This window comes from Prinia subflava, chromosome 14 (genome assembly GCF_021018805.1).
Source record: "Prinia subflava isolate CZ2003 ecotype Zambia chromosome 14, Cam_Psub_1.2, whole genome shotgun sequence".
Lineage (NCBI taxonomy): Eukaryota > Metazoa > Chordata > Aves > Passeriformes > Cisticolidae > Prinia > Prinia subflava.
Genome location: NC_086260.1, coordinates 5,911,711 through 5,937,181, shown reverse-complemented (window position 1 = coordinate 5,937,181; position 25,471 = coordinate 5,911,711). Strand labels below are relative to the sequence as shown.

Genomic DNA, 25,471 nt, shown 5'->3' with positions numbered 1-25,471 from the left:
TAAAGAGTCAAAATGGACATTTTTTACCTGAAAACTTGTCTGCTCTCTATCAAGGATGCTAATTGAGGCATGGGAAGCTTGCAGCTATTTTACAGTAGATTCACAATCAAACATTTGCTGAGCTTCTGGACAGCCTGGGACACAGGACCCGTCGTTAATTCTCCCACATGGAGCTCTGTGAGCTGAAGCTCCATTAAGCTGACACAAAAAAATTGTCTGTTTCTCCTTGATAAATCCACAGAGCAACTTGTGAGCCATTACCATGCAGATTTCACAGGCACGGAGTTGTAGGATTTTCTTGGCTAGCAATGATGGCACTTTACCAGAACCAAGGAGAAGAAGCACAAGGGGTCACCCAAGGCCACGAGGGCATGGAGAGTCTCTTCCCCATCCACCCAGAGCACCCACAGCCCCCCTCAGAGGCCAGTGTGATCAGTCCCTGTTGGTCCAAATTTATGATCTTGTGCAGGATGCCAAAGTCTCCACCCCAGTGACAACGCACGTGAAAGGAATTAACACCTCCACCATGCCAGCAGGTGCTGGAATTGCACATGAGCATCTCAGTAACTTCCAAAAAGGTCCATTTTTAACATTTTTCCCCCTTTCCTGAAATCTGCAAGCCAGGAAATACAGTATTGATCTCACTGCCTGCTAGAAATATGATAAGAGACTAATGGAGCACAGAGATCTCAGGGAAGGAATCTCCAAGGAATCTTTTGATTTGAGCAAGGACCCTTACGAAATGCCAGAAGAAAGCTAAAACAAAGGAGAAAAAAAAAGGCTGATCCTGGATCTTCCCTGCCAGCTTGCTTTTCCCTGCACTCACAGGAGTGCTGAGCATTGTAAACTCAGAATAGAAGAGAATACTGGGAGGGAACTGTGGCTGCAAGCGTGAGACGGGGGAGAGGATCGGCAGCGTGAACGGCAGCAAACACAAACAGTGACTCACCACACACAGCACATAAACAACGCTGCCAGAGCTTCTGCAATGGTAATTCAAACCAAAATAAACAAGAGTGACAGTCCAGTACGAGGAAAGGGAGGATGGCAGGGATGGGAGGGGGCTGTGGGGGCTCCATCACGTTCACATCTGTTCTCTCACAGCATCCCAAATGAACAGCTCCAGAAAGAAACAGAGAAGGGAAGATATATGGGACAGCAGCAGCTTCTTGTGATCTACATCCGTGCTGGAAGTTTTCATGACTGCACTGAGAGCAGAATTTATATCCCAAAGCCATGCAATAGCCTACTAGACTGCTACTGGTTTTGACCCCTGGCCCCTGAAACCAACTCTAGCAACAGAAATAAAAAGTCCAGCTTGGAGGGTTAATGAATGAAATAGACCCTGTGTAGTGGGTGGATGGACAGAAGGCAACAGAGGGGGAGAAATCACACCATCAGCACGAGGCACTGCCTTAACTGCTCTGCAAATCCTCCAGTCAAGCAGATTCACAATTTCTTTTGCTCTTGCTTCATTACCTCCTAGTGAGAAGCTCTTCCCCCAGTCTGCTCCTTGAATATTTTTTCAGGCAAATCAAGGTATTTTTCTCCACTGGGAGCTAAGAGCTAATGATCATCCTTTTTACAGAAATCCTTTATGCAACAGAAAATGTGTTGCCTGCACTCAGTATTATATTTCCAAATACAGCTCCTTCACATTCCCTCTCCAGCCTCATTTGCTAAGCCTCCCACCTCTGTGGTTCTCTCCAAGCTCCAACCACGACCATTCTCCTCCTGCTCTGCACTGCCCAGCTCCCCATGGTGCAGCAGGAAGGGATTACCAGCCCTGCCTTACACACAGAGCTTCTGGAAGGATGACTCACAGAGAGATCTGAGTCTTTTCCTCACACCTCAGGACGGTGTTGGTTTTTTTGGGCTGGCCAAGCACCATCCGCTACCATCCCAGCCCCTGCTCCCTCAGAGCCACCTCTGCACCCTCCTCCTCCCTATTCCTCATCACACTGGTGCCCTCTGGTTTTGCTGTTCACCAAGAGGATCCAAACCCTGCTCCCAACCTCAGTCACATCAGCAGCCCTTCTCACACATCAGCGAGTTACCCCATTAATGAGGGAAGTTGGACAGATTTGCCTATTTGTTTTTAAATCACCTTGTTTTTTGGATCCCGTCTTCCTCTCTGCTGTGAACAAAGTGCTTTGGACCTTTCTTGAAAAACCAGTGTCATATTCCTTGATTTTTCATTTTCTGGGTCTTTCCTTCTCCTCCCTTTAAAGGTTCAGAATGGGTTTTGCTTTGCTCTTCCCTTTCCACCACATCCCTGGGGAACATCGATGGCAACCACCAATGATTGACCAGTGTTCTGAGCTTGCTGAGACTGGATTTTCCTCATAATTACACCAAGAATAATTTCACCAAGTCCAGCTGATGTGAATATTGGCTAATATCTTCTCTATTTGACAAAGTCTGTGCATGTCATCACTGTTACAGTTTTGGGAGGACTGAAGCAGAGGAAGCACAGAGCACACCCACCTCCTGCAACCCTTCATCTCTCCAGCCTTGTTCTGCTCCTCTGTGTCTTTTCTCACACATTCCCCCTTTCTTTGCAAAAACTTCACCTAATTTAGCAGCTTTCAAGTAAATAGTTTTTCCACTAGAGGGCACAAAGACAATTTCTCCTCAGTGGAAACTGATGTTTGAAGGATTAATAAAATAATTACTAACATCTCATCAAAGGCATCTCAAACTTCAATAAATGAACACGCAATAAATTAAGATGTAGTTCCAGCTCCCCAGGTACTTCACTGCCATAAAATGTCTCATAGAGACTGAAAAATCTAAGAATCCCAAAGTGATGCTACTCTAACAAGATCTCCTATATCACTAAGCACTTTATCCAGTGATTTCTGTGCTTCCCCACTATTTTTCACTAGGCACAGACCACAACATTAACACAGCAATGGAAACAGAAGACCCATCCTAGTATTTTCTAAGTTGAATTTACCCAAATTTAGCTTCAAATTGATGAACTTTTTAATGTTTTGGTTCCCTAGCTCAAAAGCAGTTTTGTACCAGCACTTGTTTGCAGATACTTTTGGGTCATGAAAAGTCGCTTCCCGACCTTTCTTGGGTAAATTCAAGAGATTTTAGACTTTAGCACTCTTCTATTCAAACCTGCTTTTTCAGCTTTAAACCTTGTAAACTTGCTACAGGTTCTATCTATGCCCATACCACACTTCACCAGTTCCTCAGTAAGGAATGGTGTAAAAACACAAACTCCATGGGAAAGCAACCAAGTCAAGCGCTCGGTTACACAGACCCAACGAGCGGGGTAACTCCAGAGCATTAATTATGCTGAGAGCACTGTGGTTCTCAGGGTTCATCAACCTCCCCAGCCCCACAAGAGTCCGAGGCAGAGCACGCCTTGCCCAGACCCACCTTGCTGGCTGCTGTGCTGCCTGCATCCCGCGCTGCCGAGGCGATGGGCGAGCGCGCGGTACCCGCCCTGCGCATCCACACGCAGCCCCACGCTCCCCTCCATGGCCAGCTGTCCCCCGAGGTGCCCCCAGTGCTCCAGCCCAGGGCAGGGAGGTTTGCTCTCTGCCTGTGGATTCCCACTGCCTGCAGGCTTTGGCTGGGGCAGAGTCAGCCCCGAGACTTTTGCTAATGGGAGAGGGCAGACAATAGCGATGCGCAGGTGCTTCCTCCCATTTAAAGTGTTTACTTGTGCAGCCCAGCGCAGTGACGCTGGTGTGGATTAGATCTGCATGCTGCTTCTCAGAGTTCAAAAGGTAGCACGTAACAAAAGCAACCCTGAAATACTGCTTATTAAATTAAAGTGGGGTTTTTTTTTCTTTTAAACTCTGCTTCCTTTGCCAATGCCAAGTAAGAGGATTTTTCCAAGCGTACAATAACAGCGGTTTCAAATGGGAAATGATACATACTGTATCAAAACAAAACACCAATTCTAACACAAAAGCAAGGGGTTTATCAGTGTATCTCCACTACTTAGGCAGCAGGCTCCTATGGCATGGCAAAGACAATTTCATCAGCCAGCAGAAAAGGCCAAACTCAAGATCTGTGCATGGTGTGAGAAAAATTAAAAAGATAAGAGGGAAGGAAGGGTATAGCTAAGCCACAATTGCAAGCTAAGGAAAACATCAGCCCAAAAGAGCAACAAAGACATATTTATTTTATGAGATAAAACAAGCAATTCAACTGTATTCCACAGTAAAGCATTTGGCTTAGAACTGCAACAAGGAAAAGAAAAAAAAAAAGAGCATCTGTATCCAATTTTGTTGTTCTAACTTTACATTACAAGAATCAAGATCCTTACTAGAGAACCCAGGCACTCAAATCCATACTTGGATCTTGTACATAGGAAGTATCAAATGTACTGAATGTCTTACAGTTCCCTCTAGTCAGTGAAGGCCCAAAGACACGCAGCGCTTAACAGTAAAATAGTAATAAAAGCAAAAAACAATAATAAAAAATGTCAAGGCACTTTTTCTAGTATCAAAATGAAATCCAGCTTCACAGACAATCATTTGTGAACATCTCAGTCCTCCCAAAAGCACCCCCTCTACTGTTTGAGAAGTTTCAAATAAAGTATCATCATATTTAAGATTCTGCACCTCATTTTCACCCAAACTACACCTCAAAATGCCGGACACGCTGAAAACAATGCCACACACATTCTCATTCAACGTCATTCTTTTAATGTCAAAATAAACACAGCTGAATCCTTTTGTCTGAGGGCCGCATTATTTAATCCTCTCCTCGTGGTTGCAGCTATTTCAGACGTGCTTCCATTGACTTTCCTTCTTGGTTCAAACAGACTGAGTGGGATTTGCACTTCCATCTTCTGCGATCTGGTGGGATGATTGCTCAGAGAGTGTCAGATCATCAGTGAAGCTAGAAATGACAATTTAAACCCCTGTCTCTGCTGCTCAGTCATAGACACATGCCAGGAGATAAGCGGCAAGTGCTGCTTTCATTGATGCCAGTGACAGAGTAATGCAATGGCTTAAAATTAGCAGGTTAACAATTTTAGAGCTGCTTTTGTGCAGCTGTGTCCAGCTCACCAGACTTTTCTCCTTGAAGTACACATGAGGACATGGACAGAGGTATGCTAAGAACAGCTGCAGCAACACATGAACTCAGCTGTTGACTAATAAGTTTGGATCCAACCTGTTTTACCTGTGCTGAAACAGTCTGTCAGCACACTCAGCCCCCACACACCTCCCTCATCTCAAACACCAGGTGGGCTTCATAACCTCAAACCACCTTGTCTGTTCTGCACACAAACCTCTGCCAAGAAAAGGCCAAACCAGCATCTACAGGCAGCTCCAAGTTAGCAACAAAAACGAGGGCCAGGCACTGTGTGCAGTGTGTTTTCAGGGATGAACTCAAATCCAGTGTAACTGCTAAGAAATCCCTGCCCCAAATCACTCAGCACCACCATGAGCAACCCAGCCTGCTCCATCAGGCCTGCAGAGACCACGGACCTTGTGAGGAGGCAGGCAGGAAGACAGCACTCCTGTGTCTCTTTTATTGTCAGTTTTAGTCTTTAGTCTTGCTGGACACCAGCAACGCGTGTGTTTTATTATTATGGCTTTCATTCTACTGCTCCTTGCAGTTCCTGAAGGGACAGAAAATGCCATTTATTTAGAGGAGATCTACCTGAAAAACAATTGAATGCACATTCCCTGAAAGAATATCAGAACGTAAGCAGGTGAAAGTAACTTCATTTACCAGCAGAGGCTTGCGGATGCTCAGAGACACAGATTTATTACACACTGCCTTGGGCAAGTGGAAGGACAGCGAGAGGAGAGATGAATTTCTGGCTGTAAAGCATCATAAATGCCAAACCCCAAATGAGTCTTTACAAGATCTATTACTTATACCCGCTCTGAAGCTGCAGGAGGGGATGGCCAGGGGTTCAAGCCACTGCTGAGGACCCCCAACATCCTCCAGGACAACAATGCAAGTGAAGGGCTTGGTCCCACCAGGGCAGAAGGAAATCTGCCCCCTCCCAGAGCTGCTGCTGGGCACCTCGTGCCGGTGCATCACGTCCTGCATGGTTCAGTGGGAGGATGGGATTAGGTGGGATAAACTGGGGAGAACATTAGGAAAGCCTTTCCAAAGCCCTTAGTGTGACAGCAGAGGATAAATAATACAAATTACAAATAATAACTTACAAGCAATGACTAAAAGAAAACACATCCGTGGGGAAACACTTCCGCAAAATCCCCGAGCTTTTTGTTTGTTTGTTTTAAATGGCTGAGAGTAGAAGAAACAATTCACCCCCAGAGGACTGCAGCCTGAAAGAGCTGAATCCTGCAAGCAGCAACTCACAGAAGCTGGAAGACAACACAGCTGAAAGTAGCAAAAAGAACAAATGAAAGGTTTTCATTGTGCAAATGGGGCTTTTGAGCAGACTGGCAATACCATGATGTTCAAAACCTTGTTGCGTGACTTTTATGATTCCTCCCAGCAGCATGCAACAAAACATACCTGAGCTGTAATCAATTTCTTACAGTCCTATATAAACATTACACGATTTTTGTCCTCTGCAGTGTTTCTTGCTCTCAAGGCTGCAGTAAATAAGTCACTTACAACCCTGCTGCCACTGTCTCCTATCTCACTGTCTCAAGTCGCTGCCTTTATTTCTTTAAAGCCACCTGTCTAACCACCTCCAGCTTCAACAAACACTTTAAATGTCACCTGTAGCTAGACTCCAGGCAGAATGAAGCATTCTACATTCAGAGGGAAAGAAGTGGAAAAGCCATTTTCCACTGTTAGCACTGCCTTCCTTTCATCTCCAATCCCTCTCCAGCATCAAGGAAGGGAATTCCAGTAGCAAATCTCTCAAACAATGACTCAGAGAGATTTGGGTCTGGAAAGCTGTGGACACATTGACTGCACAGGATGTGAACATTGGCATTTGCATGCACTTGGCAAAGTCCCTTCTCCAGCATCACCCCACTGCTTGAAGACAGTTCTGGTTACTTCTTATGGAGGCAGGATAGGACCAGAGAGAGCAGGAGGGGCACGTGCCAATAATCATCCATCTTTTGAAGGGAGAGACCTTCTAGGAGGTGAGTTGTGTCCTCAGGCCCAGCCCAAAGCACCTCATGCAGCAGATCCAGCTGTAATCAACACACTGGGCCCTGAGTTTTAGGGATATCTGAGAGGGGAATTACCTGGGCTCACCTCAGGGTCAGGACTTGAGGTGAAATCTGAACTGGCCCACAGCCATCCAGACAGCTCTGCATCACTCAGGCACTGAACTGCCTTGCTACAAGGCTTCCTTCTGTCCATGAAGAAAGGCCACAGGTTGTCAGAAAATGTGTCCTCCCATCCCACAGCTCTGTCTCAAGGAACAGCAGCAGTAATTGCTTCAGGAGGAGTCCCAGAAGAGGACAAGTGCATGGCAGTACCTCCCCAAAGAGTACTGCACCTGGCAGAGGCTGTGCCTCAAGGACCACCACAGCCAGAAATGTTATCTTGGTATAGCCCTGGCTGGGTTTCTCCAGATCATTCTCTCTGTTTCATCCAGTGAATGGCAAATTCAGCCCACCACTATGATAAAGCACCAGGAAGGCTGGAGAATGGGGGGAGAAGAGACACCTGAGCCAGCTTCAAAGGTTTTGCATCCTTTGAGCACTTCACTCATACATAATTGAAAGGGCTGTATATTTGGACTACAAGAAAGTAGAATTTTTTTTTTCCTGCTACCAGACCCATCACGTGAGGGATGCTGTCATACGATAGCCTTGGGGGAGGTTTGCAAACTTGGACAATTTACTGAGAAGCAAAGTAAACTACTACTGACAGCAAGTGGACCAGAGCCCAGATCCCTGAGAGGTTCTGACAATGGGAGGACTCAGAAAAAATAAGCCAGCCTTGACCTCGCATCGGGGGAGGCCGAGAGAAGCACATGCATGTATTTTATTTCACACTAACCTCTGTTTGACCAGTTATGCAAATAAATCTCTGCTCCTCCTAAGTACACTGCTAGACACTGAGCGAGAATTTGGAAGAGTTCACAACAAAGCCAGACCTGCTGATCACTGCATTGCGACTGAACTTCTCAAGAAATGAAGTATTAAGCAGGCAAGAATGGCACATACAGACCATAAAACAAGGGGAAGTGCAGCCAAAAAAAGAAGTCCAAGCTCAGAAGAGAAAAAAGAAGAAGGTACTTAAGAATTTGATACATGATCAGGATTACTGAGCAGGCAGAGCAGCAGAAGCTGGTCCCTGGAGAATACATCCCAAGGCAGTGAGAGCCTGGGAGCAATGTGTCACTGCAGTCCCAGCAGGGACCCACAGGAACCAGCCACACCTGCTGCTGTGGGGAGGGAAAGCTCCGTGTGCATGCCCTGCACAAACACAAGGCCTTTGCTAATAAAAAGAACAAACCAAGCTGTGTCTAAGGTGGTTATGACACCCAGACTGCCCTCAGTGCAGGAGGGATCTGCACCTCCTTTTCCAGCAGCACACGTGCTGCAGGGCTGGCACCAGCCCGTGTTCTTGTGCTGCTCCCCTTGGAGCAGGGACTGCAGCATCACCAAGAGAGTGACACCACTGATCACAGTGCATTCTCCCAGGGCTCTGTTACAGAGGCTCTTCAGAGACTGCTGTCACGAAGATGGCACAGTTAAACCTGACTTCAGCTTCCCCTGCCTTCAGTCAGTGTCATTCACTCACCACTAAACTCAGCACCAGCTCAGTGGAGGCCTGGCAGTATGCAAGTGAGCTTGGTGTGAGCCCTCCCATTTTCCAATTATTCTTTCTTCTAAATTAGCATTCTTCTAACATGGCAACATTTCAGAACAAGGACATGAAGCTTCCTGAGATTAACACAGTGACTGCTGAGGGGCTCATGCAGGAGGGTCACTCAGCTGAGGGCAGCAGTGGAAGTTGAACCCCTAAACCCCTGCACACATCAACTTCAGCAAAGCACCCTGTGCACACCCAGGCAGAGGGACTGTGCACAGCTGACCCCAAGCAGAGCAGGTGATCCAGCCCAAGGCACACACACAGAGAATCATTAGGTTGGAAGAGACCTCCAGGATCATCAAGTCCAACCCAATCCCAACCTCAACTAAACCACAGCACCAAGTGCCACATTCAGTCTTTTCTTAAACACATCCAGAGATGGTGAATCCACTACCTCCCCAGGCAGACCGTTCCAATACTTTATTACCCTTTCTGTAAAAAACTTTTTCCTAATATCCAGCCTATATTTCCCTTGGTGCAGCCTAAGGCTGCATCTTCTCCTTCTGTCAGCGCTGCCTGAAGTAAGAGCCTGACCCCCACCTGACCACAGCCACCTTTCAGGGAGTTGTAGAGAGTGATGAGGGCACCCCTGAGTCTCCTTTTCTCCAGGCTGAACACCCCCAGCTCCCTCAGCTGTTCCTCACAGGGTTTGTCCTCCAAGCCCCTCTCCAGCCTCGCTGCCTCCTCTGGACATGAGGCTGCTGCTCCTCAGGGCAGGTCAGGGGAAACACAGCACAAGTCAAGTGGGAAATAAAGAAAACTTTCAGGCTGCCTAAGACATTCCCACTTGGAAGCTCACCTGCCCCTACCAGCTCTCCTGCACGTCCTGCCCATGGCAGAAGATGCTGCCCACTGAGATGGCCAAGGTTTGACCCCAGCTTCCCACGGGGAAGGTTCAGCTCAGGGCTCTGTGGCACGAGAAGCTGCAAACCGGCAATGCAGAGGAGAGGGAGTCACTGCTTCAGTGCACTGATCCACACAGACAGCAAGAGGCTGGGGAAGGGAAAAAAAACGCACTAAAAATTCCTCTGACAGGGTGAAAAATGAAAGCAAAGTGAAACACAGCTCAATCTGTCAAAACAAAATCACAGCAAGCCCACTGAAAACACACAGCTCAGCTCGCACTTACTAGTCGGCAATAACTGGTACATTTGTTTTCCTCAAGATAAGCGGGTGAGTTAAGTTTGCTACACAACACTGAACAGATTTGAAAGGTAATCACGGCAGAGGCACAAACAGATTTACCAGGGACACTCAGGACTTGCTGTCTCCCACCTTGCCACTCACAGACTCTCACAGCAGCATTTACAGTGCAGTGCTGAGCCCGTGGATGGACTTCAGAGAGCCTGGTCAAGACAAGCTTTGCCCTGTCCCTCTGAGATCATCATTCAGGGAGGAGGAAAAGGGATGCTTTTAGCAGAAAACAAGTCACAAATTGGCACAGGAAAAGGTCCCATACAGTGGGACCTTACCTTTTTGATCAAGGTGGTAAAGGCCAACATAATATTCAGGTACAGAGAAGCCATTAACCTGGTCAGAGAGTCCTAACAATGTGACCCAGAGGGTATTTTGAATATTGGACAGTCTGTAATTAGCTTAGGTGGGCCAACCCAATTATTCATGGCCTGGGGAAGCATCTCCCCATACAAGAGAAGTACAAGATATATATTTATAGTCCTTTCCCAATAAGCTCATTAAAGGTTTCAGAGATGAATGACCACAGCATTTGACTGTTTTGCTATAACCTGGAGATGCAAACATTAATGAGTGAGCAAGCCAGGAGAACAAAGGCAGGGGCTGCACAGGGCTCTAAGTAGAGGGAAAAAAACCCAACAAACCACAGAAAAGCCTTCAAACAAATTTCTGTTACACTCCAATGTGAAACTGCCATTTGATGCTTCATTTTGAAATGGCTGATTATACACATGCCCTTTTTCTATAAATGTGTGAACAAGCATTGCAATAAATCCTATTTTAACAAGGTCTTGAGCATTACCAGCAGGAAATAATACAGTGGAAACAGTTAATATAGATGTGCAACACCTCATATATATTCAGAACTGCATTTGCACATTAAAAAACTTGAAACCAATCTTCCAAATAATTCTGTATAATATAAAAATTCTAATTTCCTAATGTTTCCATTCCAGCAGACCTTTGGCTACTCAGATCTTTCTCAGCCTTAACTGGGCTGCAGGTGCACACAGAAATCAAACTGGGATCTGGCACAAACTCGATGGGAAGAAAAATACATTTTTTTAGGTTTCCTTTTTCTGTTTCTCATTTTTTTCTTTTAGGGCATCTTCTAACCTAAGACTCCTCAGCAAACACAGCTTTTCCAACTGCAACCGCAATTTTTTAACCTCTCTTTACCTCTTTATTAGTTGCCTGTTTTCTGCAGGAGATTAAATTCTACCACTTGTTCTGTTATAGGAATTCTCTTCCCTTTCCCTCAAGGTTTTCCCCTTTATTAGAAATTGACTCTTCCCTGTTATACATCAGCCTCCTCATAGCCAAGTGCTTGGCATCAGGTACCATATTCCCATGACATCCTTACACAAAGGCAAGGCCATCAAGCCACCCCTGGTGTCTCACACCACAGTTCTGGTGTCACATTATTTCTGCTTTGTAAGCTACTAAAAACCCAATACATTCTTCCATGGAAACACAGTCCTGCAAAGTAGTTCTCAAAACTGAGAACGAAGAATTGGAGATAAAGCTCCTTGATAAATACACAGAATTTTCCTCATCCTTTTGTAAGAAGTAAATGGAAATAATGTGCAGTTTGACAGGGTAAAATCTGGGAACTGCCAGTGGCAAATGCTGTGACAAGCCCTGCTTCCTGCCTTAGCCCTGGCCAGTAGAAGACTAAAAGCTCTAAAAATTAGTCACCTCCAATTTTCACGATCAGCAAGAACCTTAACAAATACTGATCCCCCTGAATAAACACATTTACAGAAACACTGATCCTTTTAATTAAAAACCAGAACAATATTGCTCAAACCTCTCTCCTTGTCAGCCCCAAGAAGAGCATTTCAGGTGGCTGGCAGGAATTTGGGGACTGCAGACCCCACTCACACCTGGCCAGACCTGCCCAAGGTGCCCCAGGGGCCTCTCCTTGGCTCCTCCAGGGCCCCCAGCCCCAGGGTGGACTGGGAATCTTCCCTCTCCCAAATGCACAGCCATGCCATGGCAGCCACCTCTCCTCCATTTCATGCCCTGCCTTCAAAACATTTCAGTTTTTTCTGCTGCTCATGGCTGGTTTCAGCTCTGTTTCCCTGTTTAAGACACACAGGTATCCCACATGTCCTGCTCACCACCACCCATGTCCAGGAGTGCAGGCAGCCCCTCTCCTACTCCCCCAGTTTCAGGAGAGCTGCCCGTTCCACAGAGCTGGGGAGCAAAAAGATAATTATAGAGAGTGTATTTAGGAAGAGCAGCTTACCAAAACAGGAACAGCAGGAGGGATGAAAGGGGGTTTGTGCTGCCAACAGCGTGCAGCAATGAGCATCCAGAGGCCAAGCAGGGAGGGCACCCCGGCCTGAGCAAGAGCAGCCTGGTTTTCCTTGCATGGTTGAAACCACCCACCACAAACTGCATTTTGGATGCAGAACTCTGCCCTGCACGTGGCCAGCCAGTGGCACACCCAGCCAGCCCCTCCAGCACCTCAAAGCAGCCCAGGCAGTCCCAGCTGTGACGCAGCTGAACCCTCAGAGCCCAGCTCCAGCATCCAGAGTGGCATTTTCCTGTCCCTTCAATGGCCTGGGCAGTGCCCCTCTCTGCTCCTGAGAGCCTGGAGCTGTCACTGCTGGGAGGCTGGGCAGGGCTCTTTGTCCAGAGAAACCCAACCACAGCTCAGTGTGGCAGCAAATACCAAACTGGGACCCCCAGCAGCAGTTTCTGAGATAGCAGAGGCTGAACTGTCCCAAATGTTCAGCCCACCCAAGCCTGGATGAAATCTGGTTAAAGGCACAAGAGCAGAGGCTAAATGTGGAGTATTTCAACTTCCAAGGCTGCAGCTTGTGGCACAGAATTAAAGCACTCACTAGCATGTGTACATTGACAGATAGCAAATTGCAGCAAGAATAATGGGACAGCAAGGGAAAAAAAAGGGCCAATTAACAAAATAAAGCTGATTCTGATGGCATGAAATTCTTGTAACTCCTAGATTAGTCTGTAGTCCATTTATCATCCACTCTGGGTTTTGTTTCCCTTAATTCTAGGGAGGTCTTTTGAGAAACATGGCATTTCTTCCCTCTCTAGAAAGGAAAAAGCTCATCTGCACTGCATATTTTTAAGATGAACAATCCAAGGTCAAGCTCTTGAAAGAAATTGTAGTGGTGAAATATTTTTCTAAACCACACTTCACTGAAGGAGGAATTCATCCTGACTTAGGATATTTGTTTTGAACCTAGGTAGGTTTTGGGGCTTTTTTTGGCTTCTTAAACAATATCAAGGAATTAGAACTCCAAGGCTTGATCAAATCAACACCCTTCAGGTTAATGCTGATTACCAAAATGAGAAAGATCAGCTGCTACCAAAAAAAAAACCCAAACCAAAAAACCCCCAAAAAACACCCCTGAAAAAAAGAAAACAAAACCAACAACAAAAACCCACCAAAAAAAAAAATTTAAAAAATTAAAAAAATTTTAAAAATCCCACAAAACAAACAAAAAATAACAACAACAAAAAAACCCTCAGGATGGACCCAAATGGTGCATAAATATTGTTCTATTTTTGTTCTGTCAAAAAGAAAAAAGAAAGCCAAGGCCAGCAGTGCCTAAAAATAGTACACAATACCTGAGCAAAGCTATCAAGAGAGAACTGAATTAGTGGAAGAGACCTTGCTTGGCCAAAAACCCCCTTCATTTGGGCAGAATTCAGTAGAGGACCCTCACAGATCTCCTCTTCATGGGAGGCAATTAAGGCTGGCTGGAATAATCTCTTTTGGCTCCACAGGTGTGCAGAAAAGGACGTTTACACAGATGGTTTTGCCAATCAGAGGATTAAAGGAGCACTCAGCCTGAGTGACTGCAGTGGAGGAGATGATGGCCTGTTTGCTTTGAGGAAGGCAAGGTAGAAAGGGAGAGGAACAAAAAAAAGAAAAATAAAAAAAAAAAAAAAAAAAAAAAGAAAGCTCAGACTCTTTCAACTGACAAAAATTTCCTAGGAAATGCAGAGAAACCCATTTTTCCTAATGCCAGAAAATTAGGTCGGAACGAGATCCTCAAGCCTCAAAATCCAGAAATCCATCTCAACCCCATGGCTGGCATTTACCCTTTGCAAAAGCAACCTGGCTGAACAAATTCCTCCAGAAACTGCTGATCTCTGCAAGCTGCGAGGACATGCAAAGAAACTCTAAAAGTGGAAGCACCACAAAAGAGAAGTGTTTGTTTTAAAAACCTCTTCCCAGGCCGAAACCCTCAATTCAAGAGTGAGATTAATGTACAGAGGTGTTTACCAGCCTCCCCAATGAGAATTTTATAAACGGAAGGGCTGAGCTGTAGCCTTGAGAGTTCTGAGCTTGTTGCCCCACTCTTCCTGTCTCCAGAGCTGACCCATCTCTTGCATGTCATTTCAGCCTCACACACAAACATTAATTTAGGACCGATGACTCATGATTCCTGTTTTCCAGAACATCCAAACCGATATTGCAAGGAAACCTGTTGTGTTTTTTTTCTCCCCCATAGGCTGAGTGGCTGGGTAAGAACAGGAAAGGCAGGAAGAAGGAAAAAATTGAGCAAAAAAATGGATAAACAGTTCTGTTAACCTTTCCTGAGCCTTTGCAAGTGATGAGCTGCAGAAGGTGCCTCCTGCACAGGTCACAGGGTGTACAAAGGTTTTGCATCAAAAGGCCAAGGGCTCATTGAAAATGCAAATTACACCTGGTGGAACTGGAGCCAATTGAGGACTTACAGACCCAAAAAAACAAAACAATCCCAATTGAGACCCAAACATGGAAACTCCAACATCCCAGATGCACCATCACACACTCAGCCCCTCCCAGGAGCTGCACCGTGCTGCCTGGCTGCCCTGGGCTCAGGAGAGGAATATTGGAAGTTTTTATTAGTTCCAAAAAATGAGTACATAAAACTGCCTTGCTCCACTAGCACCGAAACTTTGCATATGGGGGAAGAAAAAGGAGAAAATAACAACAACAAAAGGCAGCTGATCACTTAAATAGGCTGGGGGCACAGCAGTGTGGTTATCTCCAGCACAACCAAAGCTCTCCCCAGTGAGTGCCAGCCTCCAGAACAGTCCCAAGGAGCACATTGCTGCAGCAGGAGCAAGGACTGCTGCAAATACCAAAAACTCCTGAGAGCTCCCAAAGCTGCCATTTGCAGGAGGCCAGTCTTGGCTTTGGCACTGTCTGCACATCGCTGCTGAGGCTGAAAGGTTTTTAAACACTCTTGAGACTTGAAACACTGCAGGAACAGGGCCCTGCAGGTGGAAACCCATCCAACAGGCCCATGCAGGTGCCTGGGTGTGCAGCCTGAGTTCCTCCCTGCCAGGACCACGATGCTCTCAAGGAATAACAAGAAAATGCAGATTGTGTGAGATGAGGTGAAGTGGGATCACACACTTTTGTAGGGACACTAAAGGCCACCTTTCCCATGCCCCAGGGGATTTTACAGCTCTCTGTCCTGCTCCTGCAGGTGCAACCTTGGTGAATTAATCCCAAGGGATGTATTTGGGAAAACAAACAGATAAAGTGATAAAATTACCAACCACCAACTCACAAAAAGCTACAGCCTGTGCTGCTGGCAGAGAGGAAAGCATGCAAACGTTCAAGGCACCTTCAGGGACCTCTCCTCAGCTGTTTTTCCTTTCTGAGGAGCGTCACCTTTTCTGAAGACATTGCAGAGGCTGCAATTCCAAGCAAAAGTGACATTACTTCATTTCCTTTGGAAAACAACAGCTCTGCCAGCCCCTCCTTCCCTTGTCTTGCACTCTCATGATCTCCAGGAAGGGGGTAAGGTCAGAAGCAAACGCCTGAATTGCTCCCAGATTAGCAGCCCAGAGGGAGCAATTCCAACAGAAAGCATTTACAATATTCTTGGTATTAAATGCTTTTGGCCAGGATGAAATTTGTTAAAGTTGCACTTTTGTTTCTTCAAAGCTCTGAAGTAATTTCTTTCCCCAAAGCTGCCTCCACAAGCTGAATCTGTGGGAAAATGGATATTTCACACACAGAAACCAGCACAGCTAAATAATAAACTCAGGCAATTGCTCAGATGTTGAAGCCTGATTTATTATTCTCCACAGAAGCAAAGCACCCACATAGAAAGGCAAATTGTTGCCCCAATACTGATGTGTCACCCTAATTTCCTGAGAACAATCCCATATCAGTCAAACCTTTGTCTAAAAACAAATAGAAAAACTGAATGTACAATCAAGCAAACATCTAAAAAACCCTTGACTACAATTTGGCTGGACAAGAGCTTTATGAGGAGCAGCTGGTTTATACTACATGTCTGAATTATTTTATTAGGATCCAAGAGTTCTTAGACAAGGTTGACAGGACCCCATTATATCACTGAATATTTAACTATTCCATTTATTATGTTTTGCCATTCCTCTTCTTCCCAGCACAAATCAGTATTTCCTTGTTTGTTTTTTGTGCTTTTTATTTCCCAACTTCCCTGATCCTCCACACAATGAATTTCTATCCAAATATTGGATGGGGAGCACCTCATGTATTAAAATGCCATTGGTACCAACTCTGTAGGTGATGACTTCAGAGAGGAAACAACATTGCTGCTCTTTTTCCTTCCCCTCCCTCTACAGCTCCACATTTTTTCACAAGGAAAAGGGCACTGTGCTCTCAGACTGGAACTGATAAAAACCACTATGGAGCAAAAAAAGGCCTAAAGGCTGAATGAACCAATTGTAACCCCTGCAGAAAAATACTATTTTCTAAAACCAAGAACACCTGGGGAAGATCCTGGATGAAAGCAAAAAAATCACAGTTCTTGGTTTGCCTCTTTTTTTTGGTGCCAGCTGGAATTCAACCCACTTTCATCCACCAAGTTCTTATAATCTAATGCAACAAAAAACTCTAAAGAAAACACAGTCAAAAAGCATGTTTAAACCTCAGGAAAGCCTGGCTTGACAATGCTTCCAATCTTTATAAAAGAAAAAAGAGCCATCAAGTCCTGGACAACTGCTGATAGGGAAGTGTGGGAGAATTCAGGACATCCACGGGCTGCCTGAGAGTCCTTGGCTGAAAACACTGAGAAATATTCCCAGTGCAGTGATTTCAGGCAGAAGCACTGCAGTGTGATGACTGATGGCCACATAAAACCCATAAAGATGAGGATATTTTAAATATTTCAGATTATTACTTTTTAAACAGTTCAGCAGAGTTTCCCACCCAGGAACAGATCTCCCCCAGCACTCCTGCAGTCTCTAATTATTTAGTCTTTTTGGCTAGGTGGAAACCATGGCCTGGGACAAGTGAACACAGATGGATAAAAATCACAGAATCACAGAAAGGCCTGGGCTGGAACAGAGCTGAAAGATTATTTGGTTCCAAAAATTGACCAAACAGGTCTTGGTATTACAGCAGCACCCAGGATGGAGCTGCAAACAGCTCCAGAAAGGAGGAATCCCTTTTTTTAATATATCTCTTCTCTTTTACAAACCTTTGATGCTCTGATGTTTCATGCTAAACATCTCTGCTGGCAGGGAGAGGATCCTGGCTGGAGCAGAGGAGGCACAGAACACAGGGTGGAGCAGGGACAGCAACTCCTCCTGATGTGCTTCAGAAAAACCTTCTTCTTCCCAAATCCAAACTTAATATTGATTTATATCCTGAAGCGTGAAGATATATCCCATCCAATATTCTTACTTTCAGAGGGCTGGGTTTTGTTTTGGGTGGATTTTTGCCTTAATCTCACTTGCTCTCCAACAGTTCATGTATATTTAATTACTGGCATCGTCTCAGACACTGAATTTTGGCCCTCAGTAACACCCCGTGGCAAGCAGCTCTGTGAATTAACAAGGGGGAAACCATTCCCTGTTTCCTTTGGAAGGCAATGTTAAAGCTGCATAGCTAAACTCCCAGAGGCCAGGAAATGAAAACATTAAATATTCTAATAACATCACTAAAGAAGTCATGTTTTACATACATGTCATTCCAATGAAATATTTTTCCTGTTTAATCATTTAGTGCTAATGCAACTCATGCTGGTGTTAAAGGTTCACACACACAAAAAAAAAGAGAAAGGAAAGATCTCACATGGGAATCCCATCCAGGATATAACATAACCAGGCAACCACTACTACAGACACTCAAATTTCACATTTTTTAATTTTGTTGATTCTAACTAGACACACTTAATGGCACAGTAATTATATAAATTACCTCGAATACATAACACTGCATTTATATATAATAAATGAACTGTTGCAGAGGAAATGCCTAAGAAATATAACTAAATTTTATTCAGTTTCACTCCTTAATAGAAAAAAAAAACCAAAGGCCATGTAACTGCAGCAAAATGATAAACAAACTCACTTTCTGCAAGAAGCTTCTTCCTACAAATCCTTCCTTAAATATTGACAATTAAGACATTTCCAAGAGGTTGGGGACTGCAAACCAACAGGTTCATCTCTCTCAAAACTGACTCACCAAAATTCAACTTCCCCACTTGAGATGCAGCAAAGTCCTGGGCAGCCTTAGCTGAAGCTGCCAGATGAGCAGGACCATAACTAGGCAGTGTTAAAAAAAGGGAAGGGGAAAAGGAAACTTCCCATTTAAGAGCTGTCACACCAAATAAAACAATGCCCTTCAATTTAATTTAATTCAAAAGGAGCTCTCCCAACACAAGGCAAGGACAGATGCAGAGTGGCTGAGATTCTCAGGCAGTTGGTCCAGAGCTGTAAGAGTTTATACAAACATGTTCAACTCATAATTTCTAAGATTTCTCAAGCGTGACACAGATGCCTGGGCAATAACCAAGCAGATGCTGGTGTGATGGTCTTGCATTTCTGTGTCTTTTTAGGAGAGGGATGGGGTAAAGAGCAATAAATGAGCAAGAGAATTGAAGCACCTCAAAAAAGGTGAGAACAAGACTCACCTCCCAGCATTTGTGCCCACACACACAAAGACACCTCACCCTCTGCACTCTCTTGCTGCTGACACCTCACATGTCCATTTTCTACATTTTTGCATTAGTCTGTAGGAAAACTGCTCCAATTTTCCAACAAGCACTTTGCAGCTGCTCCCAAAGCACCCACAGCAGAGCCCTGTGGGCTCCATCTGCTAAAGTCTTCTAGCCTGGGTCAAGCATTCTCCAAAAAAAAACAAGGTTTGAAGTGACTGGCATTACTGGGACCCCCTTGCACAAAACTTGATTGTATTTTACATTTACTTGACAGTAAAATACCCAGTATTGTCGAGTTTCTGCCAGACCACTGGAACAGAGAACTTTGCTGGAGCAAAAGCTACCCTGAACATACAACTGAGATGAGGTTCCCACGTTATGGAGCACCACAGCTCTTCTTCAAGCCATTCCTCCCAGTGAGATTTTGAAAGCAACTGGAATCTAAAAGATGTTTCCATTTTTTTTAAAGACATAAAACCTCCAGAAGGTCAGCAAACCATTATGGGAAAGCACAGACTTGAAATACATACAAATATTCAATAAAAACTAAACTATAGGCTTCCACTTCAGCCAGAAGAACAAAGTATCTAACCTCATTCTTCAAAGACAAGGAAATTCAGAAATAACACTGCCTCTCCTATTATTTATCCCTACTGTGCTGAGTTGTTACAATCCATGCAGGCCACCCAAAATTAAAGAGACCTCCAGAAAAAATTTCATTTCAAAAGCACACATTAAAACCCAGCCCAAGGCAGGTTATGTGGTTGAAAAGAAATGCACAGCATCCATCAAGAGCGTTGTATATGCCGTTCCTGAACTGCACCACTCACACTCATGTGGTTACAATTTACAAATTAGCACTAGGTAAAGCAAGAATTTCCTCACACCTTGAAATCTGAAATAGCCATTTTTCCCACAGTCAGCTTCATCAGTCAGTACATTTCCTCATGCTGATGGTGTATCTTTGGCCAATATTTAAGCTCTCAGCTCTGTTCCCCTTCCCTTTGGTGGCAGTCTGATGTGCACTAAAACCAAAATTGTCGCTGGGGGGTGGAAGCAGCAATCCTGGCTCTGCTGTTTTTGGTATGTCAAATGTTTGTGCAGCAGTGATACGTCAAATGTGTGTTGTGTTTGTGCAACAAGAAATCAAGGGGCAAAGCAGCTCAGCAAACAGGAGTGTAACACCAGGTCTGGCCAGGGCAGCAAACTCCCATGCTGGGAGAACACAAGGGACAGCATGTGAGAGGATCACTGCTGAGGGGAAGCACACAAACCCCTCTCCCTCGCCCCCTTTAGCATGGCAAACCCGAAACCCATGGCCTGGGGGCAATGCCCAGGTCTCCTTCCCTGCTTGGAGCAGGAGGGAACAGGGGATGACTCAGGAGTGCTCAGAGCAGGCCTTTCATTAATTACAGCTCTCACAGTTCATGTCTGTACTGGCCTTTCCCAAGGCCTCCCTCAGTTTTACATCCCTGAGAGAGAGCTCAGTGTGGACAGAGCAGGAAGGTGTTTCCAGCCACGATCTGGGGAATGCAAAAACACAAACAAAGCCCTCTGATTGAAGCCTCCCTCACCACAGCCCAGGTCAGGAACTGTGTTCTCTTGCTGTCTGTGCAGAATGCTCAAATACACCTTAGAATTTATACAGGGCACAGAACCAGACCCTCACAGCTTCCCACAGGACTCAAGATGGTGTAAACCCCATCAGTATAATCCACCAAAAGGACAACAGTAAAACAAAACATCCCCTAAACTCAACCTGCAACCAATTCCCACCCCACAGAGTGGCCTGACCCATTGATGTGGACAAGTTGTCATCCCAGGACATGCTCCCTTCATCCTCCCAGGGACCTGGTGGCCTGGAAAGGGACCTCTCTAGCCACCACAGACCTGTGACCTAGTACATGCTGCCTCCAAAAGATTGGGGATTGTAAAAAGATTTTCACATTGTAAAATACTGTCTGTGCCTGGAGACCCTGCAGCTTTATCTTCTTCATTTACTTCCCACCACACAAGGTAGTATTTTCTTATTTAAGCACTTTGGTAGCTTGGTTCCAGTGGTTTGTGCACATCACTCAGCCTGTCTGCTGACATTTGCAAGCAAAATGCCCAAGTGCTGCTGAAACTTGCACTGATTTGTAATGAAATGGCTTTGAACCAACATTTTCATCAAAGGTGATTCTGCCTCACCCTTTTGCTAAACACAACGTGGTTTCCCTGTTGGGAAAGATAATGAATACTAGAAATAAGAACAGTTCTGAACAGAAGCTCCCAACAAAGCAGAAAACCTGGAAATCACCTGAGGAAATCAACTTTTCCTCCCTATCAGATTTAAACTGTCGGGTGAGTAATCTTTATCCAACAAAGCAGTGCCAATTTCCCATGCCCATCTCAGGGATGACCACACTCTGCTCAGCTATTTTCTGCCCAGAGCTGAGCTAAACATTGCCCTGAGGAGCTACTGGTGACCCCCTAACAGCTCTTGGCACCAGAAGCATCTGTTTGGCAGAGATGGAGATGTAAAATACAAATATATACATACTTACACACTCTTTACTCCATCAACAGCCCTTCCTGCACATAACAGTGCCCCACAGCAGAAACAACCCTGCTCCACAAACACTACAGGAACATGGCTTTCCCCTGGGAAATAGGCAAAGAAACACCTGCAAACATTAAAAAAAAAACATTTCACACAAAATTTACAGCGAGCTTGCCAGCAACTACAAATGATTTTTCAGAGAAATGGTGTTTACAAGGCTAGCCAACAACTTCTAAGTAAACTCTGTAAGTCAATTAAATACCACTCTGACACAGAGTCATGGATCATCCAGTGCTCAAAGAGTAGAGCTGTTGATTTTAGTCAAAGGCAGCAAGCTGGCAGTAAATACATCACTGTGTCCTGGCAGACAACTGACTGGTATCATTAGAAAGTGTGTGTTCCACCAATTACAGAAATTAATTACAAAGCCATGTCAGGTCACTGGGTGGGAAAATAATTATTTCACTTCACAAGATTAAATGAGAGACAGTGCCCCACCTTCATCAGTATGCAAATTGCAATGGATTGCTGGGACTAACCCAGCTATCTCCAATGCTGGCAGGTGCCCAACCTAACCCAATACAGTCCTCAGGGGGAGATGGATGAATACCACCTTGTGAGAATCCAGTCTGGCAACAAAGAAAATGCAGCAGGGAAAGAAGGATGGCAAAGAGAAGGAAAAAATGCAGACCTGGTGAAATGTTCTGTAGCAAAAATTCTAATTCACAAGGAGTCAAGTAAAATTGCAAATAACAAAACATTTCAAATATGTTTTGAAAACATAACAAAAATTTCAAAGTAACAAACAGTTCCCGAGCTGGGGAGGGACTGATAATATCAACACTTGCTCTGAGCCAGGACCATGTGTGCTGATTGGATACCAAAATAAAACTTTGAAGACTGCTGCACATGGAAGCTCTGCTGGAAGACCATCACTGATCTATTTGGGAATAGGCTGCTTGACTGCTTTTCTTTACTAATGAGTTTTGGTAAAGGCACTAGGAAAAAACTTTGGCAAAACTTTGTCATGATGTTATGACTTCAGAAAATCAGCACTTTGTATTTCTGGGGTAAGATTCCCAAATGTGTCTGTCCAGGAAGGATTTTGCACCTCCTCTGATCAACCAGGAGCTGAGATACCAGACTGCCCCCAGGTCAACAAGCATTTTCTCCAAGGTTCGGCTGTGCTTACACACCAGAAAAATTAGGAAGACTACAGAAATTTCAGTGGATAAAGTTATATATACATATATATATATACACATACATATATATACACATCTCCTGTCTTCTAAATGGTAATTAGCCTTCTCCAAACCAAAGCCTGCTGCCATTTACAAGTCGGTAATCTCTCTCCTCCCCCAGATTTACCAGGACTGCAGGTGATGAGGTGCCCAACTCCCATGTGATAACCTGGTTTTCCCCAGGTGATGGGTGCTGTCCTTGGGGCAGCCCTCCAGACTTTTAAATTCTGCAACATGAAAGGACAAACCCAGGTTCTGTAAGACACCTTCATCCTCCCTCCAGAGCAGGTACTTACAAAAAGCATTGCACATTGATGAGCAAGCACATTTGTTTTAAGGATCTAGTGAAGAAACTGGATAAAGCAAAAAAAACCAAAACAAAACCAAACCCCAGATCCTGCTCCACACCTGCAGCCCTGAGACACAGTTTATTACATTCAGAGCAGCTGTGCACGTTGAATCTTCTTTTATTGCTTTGGGGACTTGCATCACAGTTACCTTCAGCTTGACAAACATTTCCTCATACAGCACAACAAAACAAAGCTGGCTCCCGAGGAACAGGATAGATTTCACATATCTCTCTCTGTGTGTAAAAAACTATAACACATTTCCATATGATACAAGCTGACATTTCCTTATCAATGCAAATAGCCCTGCCCTGCCACTCCCTGAGGCTACATGATGACAGGAGTGCTGTGAGCTGTGGATGTGAGGAGTTTCACAGACCCTCCTGACACACAGGTAAATAAACTTCAGTACTGCAAACCCCAGGCACCTTCTGTCTTAATTCCTGAGCCTCTGCTTTGACCTGGCTCTGGTGTGCCATTGAAAATTGGCCCACTCCACCATCTGCTGCTGATGTGCCCCTTTCATAAAAGGCTGATCCTGTTGCAGATATGAGGAATCAGTTTGCACCTCAAAGCACAGCAGGTTAAAAATATTTTGCCTTGAAAACCATAGAAATAAAATGGTGTTATGCACATCCCCTGTATTAAAAGCTACAAGAGATGATAAAGCATTTCCCCTTTAGGACAAGGGGAAATGGCTTCAAGGTAAGCATGGGGAAGTTCTGGTTAGATATAAGAAAAAATTTCTCCATTGAAAGAATGGTCAGACATTGGAACAGGCTCCCCAGGGAAGCTGTGGAGTCACCATCCCTGGAAGTGTTAGAAAAGGAGAAAACATGGCACTTCATGCCATGACTTGGTGGGCATGGTGGGATGTGGTTGAAGGTTGGCCTTGATGATCTTGGAGGATTTCTCCAGCTTTAATGATTCTGTGATTCTAAAACAACTTCGCTTGCTTTGCAATGGTTAATACACCCCACATAAGCACTCTCAAATAATTATGCAACTTAAATCAAATAAATCAGAGGCGCTTCCAAGCCTTGACAAAGCCCAGAGGCCTACGGGCCCCAAGCAGCCTTAGAGGCAGCGTTCTCAATTTTGCACACTTGCAGGGAGCTCTCTATCAATCCCCTCACTGCTTTTTTCTGCTGCAGGTGCATGGATGGCAGTAATCTTTGGCTCTGTCCTTGAGACAAACTTGCTCACTCGCCCAGCCTCATGTCATGACAGAGTTTTCCCACTCCAGGCAAGACCAGGGAGGCTGAGCTTCTCCAGAGGCCCTTGGAGGCAGTGTCTTACAGCCTTGCTCAGATTTTTCCTGCTTCTGAGTTGCTGACACTGCAGGGAAAAGGCAGAAACCAAACTGTGCCTCTGTGCAGCCCAGCTGGGCTGTGCTCCAGAAGGGCTGCTCCTCACTTTGGGCATCTCTGCACCAATGAACCCACCCCAAAGGGCCAGGCACAGCCCAGGCTGGCTGTATAGGTGCTTTTCCATCAAACTGTACATTTGTACAATTGGTTTTTTGTAGTCCTGACTGTTCACCCCAAGCCCCCTCTAGCACGTTATGCAATGCAGGAGTCAATGCTCAGGATGAGAGCTGCTCTCCATCACCTGGGGTCATGCATGTCCCCATGCTCCAGGTGACAGCAGTGACCAGAAGCAGACTCAATTTCCAAAATCTCAAGTGACTACAAGCCGCTGCACCAACAGTCACAAGCCACCTCATGTGCTCTAAAAGCCATTTCCCTTTTTTTCCATTGCTTTTAACAGGTCTGAGGGGTTTGTTTGTTTTCAAACTTGTAATCTGTTTTCCATTCTGATTTGTCTTTCACAGGTTTGCCTTTGCTTATGGAAACAACGTTTCATTTGTCCTTCTTATGAAGTTTAAAATTCAAAGTTCTGTCATATTTTTAATCAACTGCCTGTATTAATTTCCTCTGCAATTCAGACCAAGTTTACTTGTATCAGTTTTTCGAGCTGTATTCCTGCTTGCTGAATAAGCCTCAAACATACTCATTTCCTCATGATGGATTGTTTTCATCAGAAAAACTCCTTTTGAAGTGCCTTCTCTGGATGTTTTCCATCTCTTTTGGAGTTTCACCTTCTGCACTGGCTTGTCAGGGCTCCGTGTTTGCTCCTCTCCAACCCAGCTCTCTGCAAGAGCACACAGGAGTGCTCGGAGTATCTTCCTATCAACAAACCTTCAGGTGAGCAAAACATACTGGTTGATCTGGTTTTGCTGCTGAATCTCTAGCTGCAATCTCAACTGCTTTAGATGGGTAATAAAACATTAAAGGCCAAACAAATGGAAGTATTTAAATCCAGAGTTATGCAAAGACATTCTTTATTTTTGAGAGTGCCTACTGCAAGCCGCCAGCTTTCCAAAGCTCTGGTGAGAACCTGCCTAAAAAGAGGCCCTAAACATGGGCAGGCTCACAAGGCACTTTTCAAGCCCAGCAGTTTTCAGTCATTGTAAAAGCCACAGCA

At 44.9% G+C, this 25,471-nt stretch overlaps 1 protein-coding gene across 26 annotated transcripts in view; it reads right to left on the bottom strand.

Annotated features, from left to right (window-relative positions):
• MAGI1 (membrane associated guanylate kinase, WW and PDZ domain containing 1) overlaps positions 1-25,471 on the bottom strand; it is a 335,623-nt gene that overhangs the window by 285,938 nt on the left and 24,214 nt on the right. Inside the window, exon 1 of one of the 26 annotated variants that reach the window (XM_063411662.1) lies at positions 3,394-3,679. The exons of the other annotated variants lie outside the window; for them this stretch is intronic. Coding sequence (XP_063267732.1) covers positions 3,394-3,496 — 103 coding nt within the window. The 5' untranslated portion in view covers positions 3,497-3,679. Of the gene's footprint in view, positions 1-3,393; positions 3,680-25,471 lie in introns of those variants that run through there. 26 annotated transcript variants of the gene reach the window in all.